This window comes from Dipodomys spectabilis, unplaced genomic scaffold, assembly GCF_019054845.1.
Source record: "Dipodomys spectabilis isolate Male_0828 unplaced genomic scaffold, ASM1905484v1 ptg000213l, whole genome shotgun sequence".
Classification (NCBI taxonomy): domain Eukaryota; kingdom Metazoa; phylum Chordata; class Mammalia; order Rodentia; family Heteromyidae; genus Dipodomys; species Dipodomys spectabilis.
Window position 1 is genome coordinate 537,855 of NW_024870890.1, and position 20,456 is coordinate 558,310.

Sequence of the window (20,456 nt, forward strand, 5' to 3'; positions counted from 1 at the left end):
AAAAGCCAGCTTTTCTGAGTCTGTCAACTTGAGCACAAGAAACAGCATGTTAGGATGAGACCTTGCTATTAGCAAAGAAAGCAAACACTGAGTAATACCAGGGAGAATGAATGAAGTCATTGAAGAACCAAGTTTCTGCCTAAGGGAATAAAGCACAAAACCTCCTTGCGAGTGGCACAGTCGTCGCGGCCTGGAGGCAGCTGCATGGGATATGATGATCTCAGTCACTGCTTTCGCCATGATGCTTCCAGAGGGGCGTGCACAGTGCCGTCCTCGCACACTCAGCACTGCGACCGTGCACTGTGATGACGTCCCCGCACACACATGTAAGGCACTGCAGTCATGTACCGTAATGTCCCTGCACATGCAAGTAACTTGTTCCCCTTGGTTCCCACTCATCCTTTTAAAATGGTTGTAATGGGTTACTCAGTATGTGAAGGTGCATATAACGAATTTAATACTTTAATGGAACAAAAAGTGGAGAAGTTTTCCTCCACTAAAAGACTAGACAGACAACAATGGAAAGAAGGAAAACTTCAAAAGCCATGGCCAGGACTCTGGCGGCTTCCAGTCTGCCTACAGCTCCCAGCGGCCAAGGCACATCTTGTCCACCCCCTTTTTTCTTCTTCTCACTGGGACAGCACAGCCTTGGAAATCTTGAGTATTCTATGCATACTCCAGACATCTGTTTTCATATTAAAAGTTTCATGGAGGAGGGTGGGGTGATCAAGAAAGACGGGGTTATGGAGAAGGATGTGATGATGGAGAAAGATGGTGGTGATGGAGAAGGGTGGAGAGATGGGGGATGGGGTAATGGAGGAGGGCGGGGTGATCAAGGAGTATGGGGAGATGGAGGAGGGTGGGGAAATGGAGGAGGATCGATGATGGAAAAAGATGGTGGTGGTGCAGAAGGGTGGGGAAATGGGATGATGGAGAAGGATGATGAGATGGAGGAGGGTGGGGAGATGGAGGGGGTGGGGAAATGGAGGGGGATGAGGGATGGAAAAAGATGGTGGTGATAGAGAAGTATAGGGTGATGGTGGAGGGTGGGGTGATGGAGGAGGATGGGGTGATGGAGGAGGGTGGGGTGATGGGGGAGGGTGGGGTGATGGAGGGGGATGGGGGAGGGTGGGGTGATGGAGGAGGATGGGGTGATGGAGGAGGATGGAGTGATGGGGGAGGGTGGGGTGATGGAGGGGGATGGGTGATGGGGGAGGATGGGTGATGGGGGAGGATGGGGTGATGGAGGAGGATGGGGTGATGGAGGAGGATGGGGTGATGGAGGAGGGTGGGGTGATGGAGGAGGATGGGGAGATGGAGGTGGGTTGGGTAATGGAGGAGGATGGGGTGATGGAGGAGGACAGGTGATGGAGGAGGGTGGGGTGATGGAGGAGGATGGGGTGATGGAGGAGGATGGGGTGATGGAGGAGGGTGGGGTGATGGAGGAGGATGGGGTGATGGAGGAGGGTGGGGTGATGGAGGAGGGTGGGGTGATGGAGGAGGGTGGGGTGATGGGGGAGGGTGGGGTGATGGGGGAGGGTGGGGTGATGGAGGAGGGTGGGGTGATGGAGGAGGGTGGGGTGATGGGGGAGGGTGGGGTGATGGAGGAGGGTGGGGTGATGGAGGAGGGTGGGGTGATGGAGGAGGGTGGGGTGATGGGGGAGGGTGGGGTGATGGGGGAGGGTGGGGTGATGGAGGGGGATGGGGGAGGGTGGGGTGATGGAGGAGGATGGAGTGATGGGGGAGGGTGGGGTGATGGAGGGGGATGGGGGATGGGGGAGGATGGGTGATGGGGGAGGGTGGGGTGATGGAGGAGGATGGAGTGATGGGGGAGGGTGGGGTGATGGAGGGGGATGGGGGATGGGGGAGGATGGGTGATGGGGGAGGGTGGGGTGATGGAGGAGGGTGGGGTGATGGAGGAGGGTGGGGTGATGGGGGAGGGTGGGGTGATGGGGGAGGGTGGGGTGATGGAGGAGGGTGGGGTGATGGGGGAGGGTGGGGTGATGGGGGAGGGTGGGGTGATGGAGGGGGATGGGGGAGGGTGGGGTGATGGAGGAGGATGGGGTGATGGAGGAGGGTGGGGTGATGGAGGAGGATGGGGTGATGGAGGAGGATGGGGTGATGGAGGGGGATGGGGGAGGGTGGGGTGATGGGGGAGGGTGGGGTGATGGAGGAGGGTGGGGTGATGGGGGAGGGTGGGGTGATGGGGGAGGGTGGGGTGATGGAGGAGGGTGGGGTGATGGGGGAGGGTGGGGTGATGGGGGAGGGTGGGGTGATGGAGGGGGATGGGGGAGGGTGGGGTGATGGAGGAGGGTGGGGTGATGGGGGAGGGTGGGGTGATGGGGGAGGGTGGGGTGATGGGGGAGGGTGGGGTGATGGAGGAGGGTGGGGTGATGGGGGAGGGTGGGGTGATGGGGGAGGGTGGGGTGATGGAGGGGGATGGGGGAGGGTGGGGTGATGGAGGAGGATGGGGTGATGGAGGGGGATGGGGTGATGGAGGAGGGTGGGGTGATGGAGGAGGATGGGGTGATGGAGGAGGATGGGGTGATGGAGGAGGATGGGGTGATGGAGGAGGATGGGGTGATGGAGGAGGATGGGGTGATGGAGGAGGGTGGGGTGATGGAGGAGGATGGGGTGATGGAGGAGGGTGGGGTGATGGAGGAGGGTGGGGTGATGGGGGAGGGTGGGGTGATGGGGGAGGGTGGGGTGATGGAGGAGGGTGGGGTGATGGAGGAGGGTGGGGTGATGGGGGAGGGTGGGGTGATGGGGGAGGGTGGGGTGATGGGGGAGGGTGGGGTGATGGGGGAGGGTGGGGTGATGGAGGAGGGTGGGGGAGGGTGGGGTGATGGAGGAGGATGGGGTGATGGAGGGGGATGGGTGATGGGGGAGGGTGGGGTGATGGGGGAGGATGGGGTGATGGAGGAGGGTGGGGTGATGGAGGAGGGTGGGTGATGGCTGCACAGGTAAGTAACTTAACATCCTTCATACTACACTCAAAGTGAGTGAGATAATATACTCTATGTCAAGTGTACCTCAGTGACATTTCCTTTTAAGACAACTCCTATATATTCAAAAGGAAAGCTACTTGAGGAAGAAATAAGCCACAGAACTATAATCTGGCACCCTGAGATATAGCCCTAATCCCAATGACTTGGAGCATCCATCCTGAGATCTGTGACTCAATTATTCCATGAAAAGTAAAACTCAGGATTCACAAGAGTGAAAACAAAATCACCCGGGATTCCAATTTCACAAAGGGAGCCTTTGGAAATGTGTGTAATGATGGCATGGATGGCCCCGGCACAGGTTTGAAGAACGGAAATGATTTGCTCAGGAGAAGACTGAGGGGAAGCAGCTGTGAGAGTGGGTGGGTGTGCAAGCCGTGTACACAGGACACCAAAAGCATCACCTGCCACCAAACCAGTGCCAGGAAAGTGCAGTCCAAGGGGCCAAAACAAGCCTGGCTATGCTACTTCTACCTAATTCTTCGTCTCCACATTAGCAGATTCGCTATCACCAGCAGAGGCTCGGGAACACAGTCGTTGCATGAGGAGAGCTCAGAGCCCCAGGTGGGCCTTGGGAGATCAGGGGAAGCCTGGGGAAGAGCATGTGGGGAGATGCACAGCTCTGTGGTTGAGGACACAGGACAACAGGGTCCCAGAGAGGGCAAGGAGCCAGCAGTGAGAGGATGCGCTCAGGAGAAGATGATGGGGGCAGCTGGGGCCTGGGCAAGGCTGATTTTTATGGGCTTCTTAAAGCACTGAGGACCTTGTTCTAAGAGCAGTGGAAGGCCACTGAAGTGCAATAAGCAGGAGGAGAAGAGGTGAAATCAGATCTGGGATCAGATGGAGAAGCAAACTCAAGTGTTCCCACAGAGCCCAGCGGGGGGAGGCCAAGCGGCTCATGGAGGAAGCGACATTAAAGTGGGAAGTGGAGGTGTCAGGAGGTGTTTGGGAGGCCAGATCCTTAGAACTTCCTTCTGTAACACTGGTGGTAGAAACGAAAGATGAGCAAAACAGAAAAGTCAAATGTGCAGCCTGAAATACTCCAACAGAACAGATAGGGAAATGGTATTTTAGAAAGAAATGGAAACTTAGGGCAACTACTGAAAGGCAAGGCCTAGAAAGGTGTCCATTGACTTCATCACTCAGAAGTCTCCCAAGACCCTGCGTGTTTCAATGGACTCTGGAGCCAGAACCAGACTGAAGCAGTTGGAGGGATAAAGGAAGGCAGGAGGCCAGAGGTCACGGCTCTTCTGAGTCCAGCCTAGGGAAGGAGACAGCTAGAAGCAAGCATGGAGTAGGGGCAGGGAGGCGGCTGCATTTGAGTTGCTTGTTTAATAGAAGAGGGAGCGCCTTCTCCAATGCAAAACATCTATGGAAGAGAAGAGTTGAATAGAGAGAGGGCTGCTGTGTTCAACAGAAAGGGTTTCCAAGACCAGGTCCAGATTCCTGAGCAGGTCTTCTGCTAACAGCGAAGACCAGAGGGGAGGGGGAGGAGGGGACACGGACAGGAGGAACCTGCAGCTACGGCCACTTCAGGCTGCGGCTGGAGCTCTGCTGAAAGCAGTCCAGCCTCCAGTGTGAGTTCCCGGGAGCATCACTGCTGGGGCGCACAGACAGGCAGAGGGCTGCTTCATGCTGGCTCAGGCCCTGCTAGAAGATGGTACCTGAGCAGCAGCTTGCAAGAAACGGAAAAAGGTTCTGTGGAAGTTTAAAACAAAAGTCACGACAACTACACCAGTGACCCAGAGGTCAGCCTTAAACGCCCCCTCTGCACTCAGAATACAGCCTGCGCCCAGCTCTCCCCAGCACATGGCAAGAACATGTGCGCACTGTGCCTCTCTGCTCCTTACCACAGCCAATTCCTGAGCAGGCCTGCTTGGAGGGAAGCGTGCTCAGACTTGATGTGTTCTGTGTGTTCTTATTGGTGCATCGGCATCTCCTGCCCTCCTCCCCCCAACTCATCTTGCCAAAATAAAGACCTAAGAAACGCTCTCCTCCCCTGTCCACAGCGAACAAACAAAAGCATGCCACAGACCCACATAGTGCAGGAATGGGGCGTAGGCATTCCTTCAGGCTCAAATTGGAGCATGAACTCCAGGGTGCCACCCTGCTATGAAGATAACATTTCCTTTTTCCAAAACCAAGTGCCTGAGTCTACTTCACACAGCCTTCTTTTTCACTTCAAAGGCAAAGACTACAAACCCAATTACAGCAAGCATTGTTGGTATCACATGCCTGGAACCTAACAACTTCAATCATTAAAAGATACCCAGACTGAATTATGTCTCTTAATTCATAAAGAATAATCCACTCCACAGCCTCCTGACTTCAGTAATAGAGAATAGCACTGATTTCATGGACTTCATAAATACAGAGAGGCCTGGGCTTCAGCAAACGAATGGTTTGAGCAAGTTCTCAGTGAGCATAGTATCTAAAGGATAGACACTCAGCCCCCAAAAATAGTGAGCTAGGGATCGTTTGTTCTGCTGAGAAAACTGTAAAAGCTTAAACTGCTTCATGTGACAGAATAAGATGAGAAAGTGAATCTATAAGCAAATTTTGAAGAAGTGTTGGAACAAATATTGGAGCCTGTGATAAAATAAGCACCTGCCAGCTGCTCCTCCAATGTAAGAGAAATCTTCAGGAAGAAGGAGGAAGCAAGGGAGGCACACGGATATAATGCAAATTATATCCCCAAATTACTTGTGAAAAGACAGAGGCCAAGAAAAGTGGCTCTGGGATGAGTAGCGCAGATCGGACACCATCCTGAAGCAGATGCGTGGCAAGGCAGCGCGCATGAGCTCCTTGAGGATTCTGAAATGTGTCCCTGTTGGAAGCTCCTCGTGTCTGTCCTTTAAGATTCTACTTTTTTCAAAATTCACAAGTAATTTGGTTTTGCCTTTCGACAGATTAACTAGTGACCCCAGGGCTCTCTCTACCGCTGGGTTGTAGCTGACAAGTCAGTCCATGCCTGGTGCAGGCACACACATGTGCACCTCTGTACTGTGCAGATGTATACACCTGTACCTCTGGACTGGGCATGGGCACCCGTGCACATCTGGGCTCTGAAGGCTGAGGGAAAGGGACCACCTAGTCAACACTAACTCAGCACCTGGGAGACATTTCAATCCCTAAAGTACCTCCTCCCAGGAAAACCAGTTTGATCCAGTTTAGCATGTAGGGTGTGACTGAACCCTAGCAAGGGAATGAATCACCAGCCTCGGGTTATACTATTAAATATGATGACTCTGACCACATCCTTATAGGTTAACTTCCCCAATTAAAACACCCTTAAACATTTAGTACAATAAAATATGGCAGCCCCATTAAATTCTAATTCAAAATGCAAACAATGAACAAAGTAACTGTACTCAATTACACATTGCGGAATTAGGAATTAAGTGATATGCTTTTACATAAAGTCCACTCCAATGCTTTTAGACTTAATTGGCTGATATATGGGAAACAAGCCCAGGAAAAGAATGCCTTGGGCCCTCAAAGCAGATCTGAATACATGAATAGGATAAAATAAAACAGGAGTACGACAGGCTGAAGGAACTAGTAAGCAGAAACAATGTCTCCTCCAAACACCTGGGTGCCAGGTTTGTCCTGCGCCCCACCCCATCTGGCAGGGCCTCCTGCACGGCCCTGCTGCTAGGCGTTCATGTCCACGCTTGCTGTTTGCGTGTGCTCAAGCAAGCGTTTTCCCACTGGGAGGGGCTGACGGCTGTAGGTTGGGAGCTTGGCTTTCATCCGTGCCCTAGGGGACAGTCCGCTTGCAGCTCCAACAGAACTTAGCCAACTCCAAGTTAGAGCTTTGTCTCTCATGGAGAAATAAACTAAATTTGCTCACTACTAAGTGTGTTCTGAAATAGAGGCAAAGGCTGAACAGTATTCTAAGGAGCTAAGTACTCTTCTTTCTCCACCCTAACTCCTGGTGGTTTACTAATCCACCATTGTGCAGAGGATACACCTAGATCCCTTAACTCTGATTCATCCTCTATTGCTTTGAAGCTACTTATCAAATGCTTCTGTGACACCTTTTTGATCTAAATACTTCCACTCCAATTTCCCTTATTCTTTTGAAGAAAAACTAAGTTTATGGGCAAGAGTGGGATTTATTCCACTAAATTTTAGGAGTTACCAGGTGTGGTTTTTCAGTGAAAAGATTTGATGATGCATTAAGGAACATTTAAACTATGTTTAAACAACAGAAACAAAACAAGCAGAAATTATACAGGTGTATGGTATTTTTAATTATCTGAATGCTTTCCATTAAAAACTAAATAAAACAGACAAAAAGTTCCTAAAAAGAAGTAGAAAGAAAATTTCTTAACATGGATTTAATGAAAAAAATAACATTATCAATGACCATTTATACCAAGCTCCAGAACTATTACTTAGAATCTCTTAAACCAACATATGACTTTATCATTGCCACCTCTGTCATAACCCAAATTTTTCATTTCTTTAGGGTAACTGAACATACCAGAATATGCAACAGGTCATTTGTGATCTTGTGCATAGGCCAAGTACTGAGTATTTTTTATCATCTACAATTTCCCCACTATGTGAAGAGGAAATGTCATTTTCATTGTTGGCTAATGCTCTCAAAGACCTTGATTGCAACTGCAAGTTAATTTAGTCATTTCTTAAGGTCATCAATAATTTTCACAAATCTCTGTATCATTTGTCTGCAAGCCTGTGCTATCACAATTGTCCTGGGGAGCAGGTCCGTTTCTTGGAATCTTGTTTGCCTAAAATTGCATAAGTAGTGTGCAGAAGAGTAGCAGGGCTTGGGAGCCCAAAGCTATCACTTCCATTTCATGTAAAAGGCGATGACCTCCACTGTGTGTGTAAAAGGCACATGACTCTCAGCATACAGCTCGCCCAGTAAGGTTTTGTTACTAATACTATTGGAAATACAATCTATCTCATAGGAATTAGGTTTTTCAAAAGACTAACCCATATTTTTAAAAAGCTGGGACAGAAACATCCACATAGTCAACCTTTTCCAAATATTTCTTGAGTGCCTAACTTATAACCCTTTCCTTTTAACTTTGTGAATCACTTTTATTCTACAGTATCTATAAGTTATGATATAACAAACTTCTCTTCATTCACATGACTCTTTGCTCTAGAAAATTAGGTTCTCTATGGAAAATTTTAGGATACAAAATTGTTAGTAAAATACTGATTATTGATGTTCACATTCATTTCATTTTTATCATATCCTATGTGAAAATACTAATGAAAGTGTGCCGGTCCAAATCAATGTCATTGACTACAGACTTTGCCAGCAGAGCTTCTGTTATTACAGACTTTGCCAGCAGAACTTCTGTTATTACAGACTCTACGTACTGCTCTGTCGTTATGTCAGATCAATATTCTAAGTCTTTATTAGACATGTCCTTCAAAAATCACACTCAATCCATTATTACAAATAACACTGGTGCCAGGAGCCAGTGGCTCATGCCTGTAATCCTAGCTACTGAGGAGGCTGAGCTTTGTGGATCACAGTTTGAAGCCAGCGCGGGCAGAAAAGTCCTCAAGAGACTCTTATTTCCACTTAACCACTCAAAAACTGGAAGTGATGTTGTGGCTCAAAGTGGTAGAGCGCTAGCCTTGAGAAAAATAGCTCAGGGACAGTGCCTAGGCCAAGTTCAAGATCTGCTACTGAAAAAACATAAAAAGGAATAACACTGGTTTACTTTTCTGGCAAGTGCTGTTTCCTTCTCACCTCCAGAGCAACAGCCCCTGGAGTCTCTCAGGTATGACAGACAGCCTTCTGTGTAAGGGCACCTTTGGTCCAGCACAACAACCTTGAGGCTCCACAGGCTGGTAAACCTCTGCTGTGTGTACAGCCTCCTCCACAGGAGAGACCCTGTGCCCCCAAGGTTAGGAACCAGGCCACAGGCCATTGTAGATAAAATCAGAAGTAAACAATAAATCTTTGCTCCAAGTAAACATAAAAACAAAGCCCAATTAAATGCCAATGCTTCCACAACAAACCCAAAGGTATAGGAATCCTTTTAAGGAAAAACAGCTTTTCTATGTGTGATTATTCATATCTAACATCCCCAAAGCAACTCTCAGTGACACCTCAGTTGGTGATAAGGTTATATCTTTTGTTTATGGAGTGAATCACTGCATTGAACAGGAAGAAATTCATACATTTCAATTTTCCCACTGAATTCTCACATGCTAGAAGAAAATCTCAATTTTTTTTTAAAGTATAGAACAGTTGGAGTACTTTATAAACAGAGCTCTAAGATGAAAAGTTTCTTCTGGTGAAAGAAACCACAGTAATATTTATGAGGCATATGATATCTTAACAGAACTTCAGCAACAAAGAAATCTTGCAAACACTCAAACATGACATATGGGTTTTTCTTTAATCATGAATTCTCACAAAGAAAACAAAGCAAAGTGGGAAAACCAGAAACTCAAAAATAAAGCTAAACAGTTTTCTAAAATGACCAGGGTGCCAAAATGGAGGTTCAGATTAAATAATATTCCCATGGTCCAAATTCTTACCAAAGAAATAAGAGCTCTATCACACTAAACTTCTCTAGGAAATGTTAGGATCTTCGACATAGACAGAAGTGTGTAACACATGTATGTTGTTCATTCTTATGATACTTGTGAGTAAGAGACAGTGATTTTTCAAAGCAAACTATATTATTAGAATAAGAAACTGCTTTGATTCTACCTGAAACATTCGAGGAAGAGAGGAGACACCTTGAAGATGCACTGTTGGCATGAGCCCTTCGAGTACCACAGACAAGGGGCAGGGTTTGTCATATGTGTAGGCTGACCAGCCACCCAGCCTCCTCTTCTCCATCACCTGAGCAGCTCAGGGGCAATGCCTGCACCCATGCCGACTACCCCTTCCGGCACGGTGCCACTAAGAGCACTTCATTTTGAACAACTGTAGGCAACTGGATCCTAGGTTTTCTTCATCCAGCCACCTACAGCCACCTCTCTCTCAACACTGCTCCATCAAGGGGAGCACGGCTCCTGGGTGTGGGTGCGTGGAGATTGTAAAAATTCCCAAATAGAAAGTGAGCATGATGCCAGGCGCTGGTGGCTCACACCTGTAATCCTAGCTATTCAGGAGGCTGAGATCTGAGGATCGTGGTTCAAAGCTAGCCCAGGCAGGAAAGTCCGTGAGACTCTTATCTCCAATAAAGCACTAGAAAACTGGAAGTGGTGCTGTGGCTCAAGGGGTAATGTGCTTGCCTTGAGCTGAAAAGTGCAGGGACAGTGCCCAGGCCCAGAGTTCAAGCCCCACAACGAAGGAAGGAAGGAAGGAAGGAAGGAAGGAAGGAAGGAAGGAAGGAAGGAAGGAAGGAAGGAAGGAAGGAAGGAAGGAAGGAAGGAAGGAGGGAAGGAAGGAAGGAAGGAAGGAAGGAAGGAAGGAGGGAGGGAGGGAGGGAGAGAGGGAAGGAAGGAAGGAGGGAGGGAGGGAGGGAGGGAAGGGAAAGAGGGAGGGAAGGGAAAGAGGGAGGGAAGGGAAAGAGGGAAGGGAAGGAGGGAAGGGAAGGAGGGAAGGGAAGGAAGGAAGGGAAGGAAGAAAGAAAGAGAGCACAAGACAAGAGATGGGGGTAGGGGAAGAAGAGGAGCGGGGGTTCAAGTCCGAAAGAGAAATGTGTGAATTCAACCCTGTAGCTGATCACCAACGTGGCCTCAGGTTTTTCATCCACCAAACTGGATGTTAACAGCCCTGAAAATGAGACAGCATATACAGGACCTAACAGCGTCTCGCACCACAAGCCATTCCTAGTTAATGTTTGTACTCAATCAGATCAGATAATCAGTTAAATGAGTAATCTATGGTTTTACTTACAGCTTCATCTATTTGAAAGTATCTTCAGGTCTTCAAAATTATAATAAATAAAACCAAGGATAATTACTGAGATTAAAATATATGGTTTCCAGTAAACATTTTTGTTGATTTAACTTTTTATAAATAAAAGCATAGACTTAAGAGATAGCCTTCCTCATATGCCACTCACAAGACCTGTATTTACTGTGTGCGTCTGTTTCTAGTTTAGAGAGAAAACCTCTGATTGTGGGAACATGATGCTTTTGATTTTCTAATTTCCTGTCATGGACCTGTTACCTCTATATTGCAGGGAGTTTTAATTCTGTACCTGTATTTATGAATGATGGCGTTGAATAGTTTTCCATCTCTCCAGCAAGTGGTGAAGTTTTCACACCGGACCCCGGCATAGCCCTCAGTGGCCTGCTGAGTCCAAAGCAGCAGCCTCTCCTTTGCAGACATGTCCTCCGACTCTCCCGTCACATGGATGTCAGAGATCTACACAGAACAGAAAGGGTTAAAGCATTAGGGAGTGTGTGCAGGCCAAGAGCCTACTATCTGCAGATGGAGGGGCTTACAGCATTGAGCCTACTATGTGCAGGGGCCTACAACATCGATTCACTCCATCCTCATACATCTCTCTTGGAAGCTCGGTGTTTCCCAGTTTACATGGGAAAGCTGCACTTCAAACAGGATACATAATGGTAACAACAACTCTTACAACTCAAACTTAATGCACTTATATCCAATTTAAAAGCATGTTTTCCATTACGCCAAAACTTCACAGCAATAAAAAGAAACTCTACATTCTTCTTTGCTAATCAGACCTGTTAAAGCAACTTAAGCTAATGTATTTTTTTTTCCAAATTCCAATTACTCTACACTACCACCTGCAGGGCAAAATTAGACCCAGCAGGTGTTCTGCATAGAAACAAGCAGTGCCCTGTCTATTGATTATACTCCGGAACCATCTAGAGTGCCATTTATTAACCATACTATGGAACTATCTAGAGGAAAGCCTTCAGTCTTCCCTGATTTGTTCAACCTGAAATCTCTATTGTGGGATTTCCCAGGTTTCCTTTGTAGCCTTCATTTTCCCTAAGTCTCTACTACTGACAAATAATAAAACAGGTCATGCTGACTGTTGTTTTCTCAAGAGTACATCTTCAGTAAGGAACCCACGGAACCTGCCCACGACCACGCGTGGTACAGTGCTACCAGGAACCAATGGGAATTCCAGAGCTGGGCTAAACCCAACCACGGTTCCCTCCAATAGGGGATCAAGGAGCCCGGGAGACAGGCTGGGCAGGGACGGGTGAAGGAGAGACTGGAAGCCACACTGCGCAAGGACAGTCACTGTGAGATGAGCAGACCAGCAGGTGGCTCACTCTCGGTCTGGCCCTGGCCCCAAAGCTTCCCAGTTACTTCCTGCCTACGAGTCAATGTCCTCTATAAAATGAGGCGGTAGCTGATAATGGTTAAGGCCCTTTGTGGTCTAAAGTCTTACTTCGAGAGTATAACACATCAAACCCAAGGGTCAAAATACACGGGGTCAAGGGACTGAAAGCAGGAGGGGAACCTCCAGACCAAAGGAACCTTTGTTACCTGTGGCCGTGCCCAGCTCAACAGGAAGCCTTTATTCCTCTGACTGCCACAGGAGCCAGGGACACGGCGTCTGGGGGGCACGGCAGGCGGGGGTCTGGGGGTCACGGCAGGTGGGGGTCTGGGGGGCACGGCAGGTGGGGGTCTGGGGAGCACGGGAGGCGGGGGTCTGGGGGGCAAGGGAGGCGGGGGTCTGGGGGCACGGGAGGCGGGGGTCTGGGGGGCACGGGAGGTGGGGGTCTGGGGTCACGGCAGGCGGGGGTCTATGGGGCACGGCAGGCGGGGGTCTGGGGGGCACGGCAGGCGGGGGTCTGGGGGGCACGGGAGGCGGGGGTCTGGGGGCACAGCAGGCGGGGGTCTGGGGGGCACGGGAGGCGGGGGTCTGGGGGGCACGGCAGGCGGGGGTCTGGGGGGCACGGCAGGCGGGGGTCTGGGGGGCACGGCAGGCGGGGGTCTGGGGGCATGGCAGGCGGGGGTCTGGGGGGCACGGCAGGCGGGGGTCTGGGGGGCACGGCAGGCGGGGGCCTGGGGTCACAGCAGTCGGGGGTCTGGGGGGCACGGCAGGCGGGGGTCTGGGGGGCACGGCAGGCGGGGGCCTGGGGGCACGGCAGGCGGGGGCCTGGGGTCACAGCAGTCGGGGGTCTGGGGGGCACGGCAGGCGGGGGTCTGGGGGGCAAGGGAGGCGGGGGTCTGGGGGCACGGGAGGTGGGGGTCTGGGGGGCACGGGAGGTGGGGGTCTGGGGTCACGGCAGGCGGGGGTCTATGGGGCACGGCAGGCGGGGGTCTGGGGGGCACGGCAGGCGGGGGTCTGGGGGCACGGCAGGCGGGGGTCTGGGGGCACGGCAGGCGGGGGCCTGGGGTCACAGCAGTCGGGGGTCTGGGGGGCACGGCAGGCGGGGGTCTGGGGGGCATGGGAGGTGGGGGTCTGGGGGGCATGGGAGGTGGGGGTCTGGGGGGCACAGCAGGCGGGGGTCTGGGGGGCATGGCAGGCGGGGGTCTGGGGTCACAGCAGTCAGGGGTCTGGGGGCACGGCAGGCGGGGGTCTGGGGGGCACAGCAGGCGGGGGTCTGGGGTCACGGCATTCAGGGGTCTGGGGGGCACGGCAGGCGGGGGTCTGGGGGGCATGGGAGGTGGGGGTCTGGGGAGCATGGCAGGCGGGGTCTGGGGCCACAGCAGGCGGGGGTCTGGGGGGCACGGGAGGTGGGGGTCTGGGGTCACGGCAGGTGGGGGTCTGGGGGGCATGGGAGGCGGGGGTCTGGGGGGCACAGCAGGCGGGGGTCTGGGGAGCTCGGGAGGTGGGGGTCTGGGGGGCACAGCAGGCGGGGGTCTGGGGAGCACGGGAGGTGGGGGTCTGGGGGGCATGGGAGGTGGGGGTCTGGGGGGCACAGCAGGCGGGGGTCTGGGGAGCACGGGAGGTGGGGGTCTGGGGGCACAGCAGGCGGGGGTCTGGGGAGCATGGGAGGTGGGGGTCTGGGGGGCACAGCAGGCGGGGGTCTGGGGGGCACAGCAGGCGGGGGTCTGGGGTCACGGCAGGTGGGGGTCTGGGGGGCACGGGAGGTGGGGGTCTGGGGGGCACAGCAGGCGGGGGTCTGGGGGGCACGGGAGGTGGGGGTCTGGGGTCATGGCAGGTGGGGGTCTGGGGGGCACGGCAGGTGGGGTCTGGGGAGCATGGGAGGCGGGGGTCTGGGGGGCACGGCAGGTGGGGTCTGGGGAGCATGGGAGGTGGGGGTCTGGGGGGCACGGCAGGTGGGAGTCTGGGGTCACGGCAGGCGGGGATCTATGGGGCATGGGAGGTGGGGGTCTGGGGGGCACGGGAGGTGGGGGTCTGGGGGGCATGGGAGGTGGGGGTCACAGCAGGAGGGGGTCTGGGGGGCACGGGAGGTGGGGGTCTGGGGGGCACGGGAGGTGGGGGTCTGGGGAGCATGGGAGGTGGGGGTTTGGGGGGCACAGCAGGTGGGGGTCTGGGGGGGCACGGGAGGCGGGGGTCTGGGGGGCACGGGAGGTGGGGGTCTGGGGGCACGGCAGGCGGGGGTCTGGGGGGCAAGGGAGGCGGGGGTCTTGGGGCACGGGAGGTGGGGGTCTGGGGGGCACGGGAGGTGGGGGTCTGGGGGGCACGGCAGGCGGGGGTCTGGGGGACAAGGGAGGCGGGGGTCTGGGGGCACGGGAGGTGGGGGTCTGGGGGGCATGGGAGGTGGGGGTCTGGGGGGCACGGCAGGCGGGGGTCTGGGGGGCACGGCAGGCGGGGGCCTGGGGTCACAGCAGTCGGGGGTCTGGGGGGCACGGCAGGCGGGGGTCTGGGGGCACGGCAGGCAGGGGTCTGGGGGCACGGCAGGCGGGGGCCTGGGGTCACAGCAGTCGGGGGTCTGGGGGGCACGGCAGGCGGGGGTCTGGGGGCACGGCAGTCAGGGGTCTGGGGGCACGGCAGGCGGGGGTCTGGGGGGCACGGCAGGCGGGGGTCTGGGGTCACGGCATTCGGGGGTCTGGGGGGCATGGCAGGTGGGGGTCTGGGGGCACGGCAGGCGGGGGTCTGGGGGGCACAGCAGGCGGGGGTCTGGGGGCACGGCAGGCAAGGGTCTGGGGGGCACAGCAGGCGGGGGTCTGGGGTCACGGCATTCGGGGGTCTGGGTGGCACGGCAGGCGGGGGTCTGGGGTCACGGCACTCGGGGGTCTGGGGGGCACGGCAGGTGGGGGTCTGGGGGGCATGGGAGGTGGGGGTCTGGGGGGCATGGCAGGCGGGGTCTGGGGCCACAGCAGGCGGGGGTCTATGGGGCACGGCAGGCGGGGGTCTGGGGGGCACGGCAGGCGGGGGTCTGGGGGCACGGCAGGCGGGGGTCTGGGGGCACGGCAGTCAGGGGTCTGGGGGCACGGCAGTTAAAGCCTTCTAGGCCTGCAGCCCTCCCACCCCCCATCCTCCTCTAAGGGTCAGCAGGACAGCCAGTGCCCGTGGAGCTCACACTGAGCTCAGCCTGGGCCACCTGACCAAAGGCCAGGTTTCAGAAGGGAGCCAGTGTCCTCCCAGGAATCCACGCAGACCCTGCAGCAGGGCGAGGGCCAGGAGCATGGACACACGGGGATTTCTACTCCTCCATGCAGAAGGTTGAGCCACTGCTTTCTGCTCAACGTCAGTAGATATTCTATTCTAATCCAAGATGGCAGCATGCTTGCCTCTGTACCTGCACAGTTTACAGGCTAAAGTCACAGAATGGCTTCCAGACCATTCCAGGTCTTGAAACATAAAGACAAGAACTACAGTGCAGGCTAAGAGGACTCAACCTGAGCAGGCTCACACCTGTCATCAGGAAACTGAGCTCTGAGGATGGCAGTTCAAAGCCAGCCCAGACAGAAAAGTATCCAAGACTCTTATCTCCAATTAACCACCAAAAAGCTGGAAGTTGAGCTATGGCTCAAGTGGTAGAGTGCCAGCCTTGAGCATCAAAGCTCTGGGACAGTGTCCAGACTCTTGAGTCCAAGCCTCTGGACTAGCACAAAAAAAAACTAAATAAATAAAAGCCTTAAAGGATGATTGTAACCATGCGCCTCTTCTTGGGCAGCTGCGAATCACACGAAATCATCAGCCCACTACTTATCAGCACACGTCTTGGCACACAGGACACACTCTAACCACCATTTTGTTATTAGTTTTGCTGTATAAGCTCCTTACCAACAACCTGCCAATCAATACCAAATATAAAATGATTTATGCCAGAGTTCCTGCTGGAAACTCGAGGCCCCAGGCTTCAAATCCAGGTCTCCCGTTTGAGGCTGGCTTCCATCTGAGTTCACCTTCTTCTGGGCGCTGAGCCTTCCCAGCCTGTCTTTCGGTTGTTTTACTTCTGCTCACCCACCCAGACCATTCCCAGAGCTCCCATATATGTCCAGCCCATGGGAAACACAGTCTCTGACATCTTCAATACCTTTTATTGCTTGTGGCCTTAGTAAGCACTGGCTATACAAGCATCCTCATGGAGCATTTGGAGCACACAGTAAGTCTAATGGGAGCCACAATATGGAGAAGAGCTCTTGGACACTTCCCAATCCTTCACTCTTCTCTACCACTGGTGCTCCTCCACTTGAGCTGCATCTCTAGTCCAGCTTTCTGCTGACTACTTTGGAGGTGGCATCTCCTGACTTTTCTACCCAGGCTTGCTCCAAACCACAATCCTCCAAGTCTCAGCCTCCTCAGCCTCCTGGGTGGCTGGGTTGTAATCGTCATTTAACCTTGTAATTTTAGAAAATAAAACTGCCCAACTAATAGTCCTTTCCAATAATAGCACAATGTCCTGGGCACTGCACAACCGTGACCAGCAGGGCTTTAAACCCAGAGACCACTCAGTGACAAGCTAGCAGCCAGTACAGGAGCTGAGCCTTACCTCAGTAGTTTATCTATTAAAAACCAAACCAACCAACCAAACACACAATACACCTCACAAACGTGATACCACAAATAGTCTAGAAATGTGTTGACAGTGAACAAAGAGGGTTCAGTTTGGAATTTCCAGGGAGAAAGGGCGTTTCTTCTCCACACCCTGGGCTGAGTGTGGCAGGCATGCCTGTCACCCTTGCTAACCTGGAGGAGGCACAGGACACACTGAGTGCAAGGACAGTCCAGGCAAAGCTGGCCACGTTACCTCACAAACAATGCAAAGTGGAATGAAAAGTGGCATAGCTCAAGTGGCAACCTGACTCACAGCATGAGGTCCTGGGTGCAATCCCCAGGGCCCCAAAATAGCAAAAATCCATTCCTACAACCTAGACTAGTTCGCGCTCTACAGCAGCTTCTCAGGAGGTGGAGACTAGAACAATCATGGTTCGGGGACAGCTTGAGAAGCACAAATAGGGGTCAGGAGCCAGGCTGGCAGGAGCGGGAAAAAAAAATGTGGTTCAAAAAGTATCAGGGCAAAAATAATACAAAAGAGCAGAGCTGTAGCTCAAGTGGCAGAGCCTAGCAGAGGCAAAACCCCAGGCTGGAGGAGAGGAAGAGGAAGAACTGCTTCTCTTCCTGCTTTGCCCAGAAGAGTGCCAGGGCAAGGCAGGAGACTTGTCAGCAGGAACCCAGCAGTGGGAAGCGTGAAGTGACCTTAGTTTTGGTTTTATTCCTCACAGGTGAGAGTCAGACCCCATCTGAACCAGGCCAGTCCAGCCTCCTCAGGCCAAGCTGAGTGCCAACAAGCTGACAGACCCAACCGCTGCTATCCCGAACTTGTGGCTCCAGCCACTAAATGCAGTCGATGCTGAGCCATATCTGAACTCAGACCTCATCTAATCCCACTCGGGACTTACTTCCCTGCCATGTTTCCCTTCTCCACTGGCTGGCTGGCCTTCACGGAGGCCCTGAGCCTGCATGCCACTGTAGGTCAGCTCATTATGGCAAGGACTTATGAGAGGCAGGCTGGCCATCTGTGTGGAGAGTGACTAATGTCACAAGACCCGGGGAGTTCATGCCAGGATAAGATGAGCTCAAGAGCTGTACAGCACTTCCCCATGGAAGTGACCTCAAACGTCCAGCCCAGCCCTGCACACAACCAAGAGAGGAATGCGCAATGGGGCAGATGAGAAAACTGAAGGAGTGTGGCTGCACGGCCCCAGCAGTCTGGGGAGCTTCATCCACCAAGAGGAGGCTTCAGCTGATCTGATTCTCTGCAAGGTGGAGCCTGTGGACGGGATGGATCCGGACAAGGACAATCAAAAAAGGCAAACATCTCCAAGGAAAGAGAGGACGCCTGGGAGAGAGAGCTGGGCTGCTGGCGCTGGCTCTGTGCCGACCCCGGCTCTCCCTGACCCCGGCTCTCCCTGACCCCAGCTCTGCGCTTACCCTGGCTCTACCTGACCCCGGCTCTGCGCTTACCCTGGCTCTACCTGACCCCGGCTCTGCACCGACCCCAGCTCTGCGCCAACCCAGGCTTTGCACCGACCCGGCTCTCCCCAACCCCCGGCTCTGCGCCGACCCCGGCTCTGCAGGATGAGCAGTCTCCATCTGGACCTAAGGAGGTGAGATGAATACTCGGGCTGGAATGAGAGCTATGCACTCAGTTTGACCTAAAGATGCCAGGCTTGTTTGTCTGTCCAGCTCTGTATCACAACTCCTTCACAAATCTGCCAAGTTTGTGATGGTTTTCACATGAATTTTCCATTAACGTTTCCAAAATAGCTGGATATGACCAGAAGGGGTAAAATCTTCAACATGAAAATACAAGGGGGAAAAAAGGCTTCTATATTGTTTGGAAATAGATTTTAAGAATTAAGATAAATGAAAAAATATTTGAAGTCAAATTGAAGACCACACCAAAAACATCCAGAAAGCATATAAGAAAGTCAAACACATGCTCAGGACGCACCACATCCAGACTCTTCGCTATGCCAGACGCACACAGAACGCACCACTGCCTTCTTGTGACAATGCAGCCTCTGTAAAATGTGAACAGAGCCGCATGCCGCAGTGGCAAGGTATGTTTCCACAGACACCTTCCAGAGGACTCGGCCACCAGGGCCAACCATGACAGCGCACACACGCCTAGAAAAGCCACATTCCACCTCAGTGCAAGTGCCCTGTGCTGGTGCTCCAGTGATCTCCATGTGCCACTCACCGCAGGCCCCCCGCCCCATGCCCACAACCTATCAAGAGAGAAAGTCAGGAACAGGTCAAAGAACAAGCCATCAACCCCCAACTCGCCAGAGCAGAAGTCATTTGGATTACATACTTCCAACAGGAGAGAATAAAGGTCCAACTGCATGTCAAAAATGAAAACCCCAGGTAAGAAATTCATCTTAAAGTTAAAGGTCAGGAATAAAGATCTCAACTTTCTGGGAGTCTCTATCATATTCAAATTCCTACCATACACCTCTTAAAAGATTTTTGATTCCAAACTGAGGCCAAGGGATAAACACGTAACTCAGGAAAGAATCTGGGCCATCTTATCTGTGCCTCTTCCCCCCAACACACATACAGAATTGAAAACAATTTTTGTACATAAAAACTGAGAGAGGCCATGTACTGGTGGCTTATGCCATAATTCTAGCTACTCGGGAGGCTGAGATCCAGATCACAGTTCAAAGCCAATCCAGGCAAAAACCAGTCCCCAAGACTCCATCTACAAAATAACTAGCAATAAGCCAGGCTGGAGATGTGGCTTAAGTAGTAGAGCCATCAGCCAAATAAGCAAGCAAATGGACATGAAGCCCTGATTTCAAACCCCAGTGCTAGGGTGAGGAAGGTGGGGGCGGGGGGAGAGGGAGAGAGAAAGGGAGAGAGACAGGGGGAGAGGGAGAGAGAAAGATAGAGAGACAGGGAGGGGGGAGAGGGAGAGAGAAAGATAGAGAGACAGGGGAGGGGGAGAGGGAGAGAGAAAGATAGAGAGACAGGGGGAGGGGAGAGGGAGAGAGAAAGATAGAGAGACAGGGGGAGGGGGAGAGGGAGAGAGAAAGATAGAGGGGGGGAAGGAGGGAGGAAGAGGGAGGAAAGAAGAGGGAGAGAGAGGGGGAGAGAGGGGGGAGAGAGAGGGAGGGGAGAAGGGAGAGAGAGAGAGAGAGAGAGAGAGAGAGAAAATGAGAGAGAACAAGAACTTGTCCTTCCAGACTGACAAGCAAGCAAGTCAGTACTATATTCCACACATCCAACTGTGGAACAAATCCAGGCTGTTTTCTTTCTGTTTCTGTGCTGTAATGTACACACCATGCTATGTGCATTCATAGGTGCAGTGTTACATTTTCATAGAGTATATAGTGATCAGGTCAGGGGCGCTGGTACACCCCCCCCCAACACTGATCATGTCTGTGTTGGGAACATTCATGTCCTCTCTTCCATCCTCTCTGAAGCAAAATATTCTGTTGTCATGACCGCTACAGACCACTAGGCCAAGTGTCCACTGACTATTCTACCACACAGTCGACATGGATTCCTTTAAGCCAGTGCTTTTCTAAGTGATCCAACCATGAAACTCTATAGTGTTTGAAACCAAAAAGTAAATAAAGGGTGTCGATAACACAAAAGATAAAATCCTAAGATTGTGAATAAGATGCACCCCAAG

General features: G+C 52.8%; 1 protein-coding gene across 4 annotated transcripts in view; it reads right to left on the reverse strand.

Moving 5' to 3' along the window:
• Positions 1-20,456, reverse strand: part of Dst (dystonin) — a 327,245-nt gene that overhangs the window by 163,455 nt on the left and 143,334 nt on the right. For all 4 annotated transcript variants that reach the window (XM_042696942.1, XM_042696940.1, XM_042696939.1 and 1 more), the window contains one exon: positions 11,162-11,328. In XM_042696942.1, the coding sequence (XP_042552876.1) occupies positions 11,162-11,328 (167 nt within the window). The remainder of the gene's footprint in view (positions 1-11,161; positions 11,329-20,456) is intronic.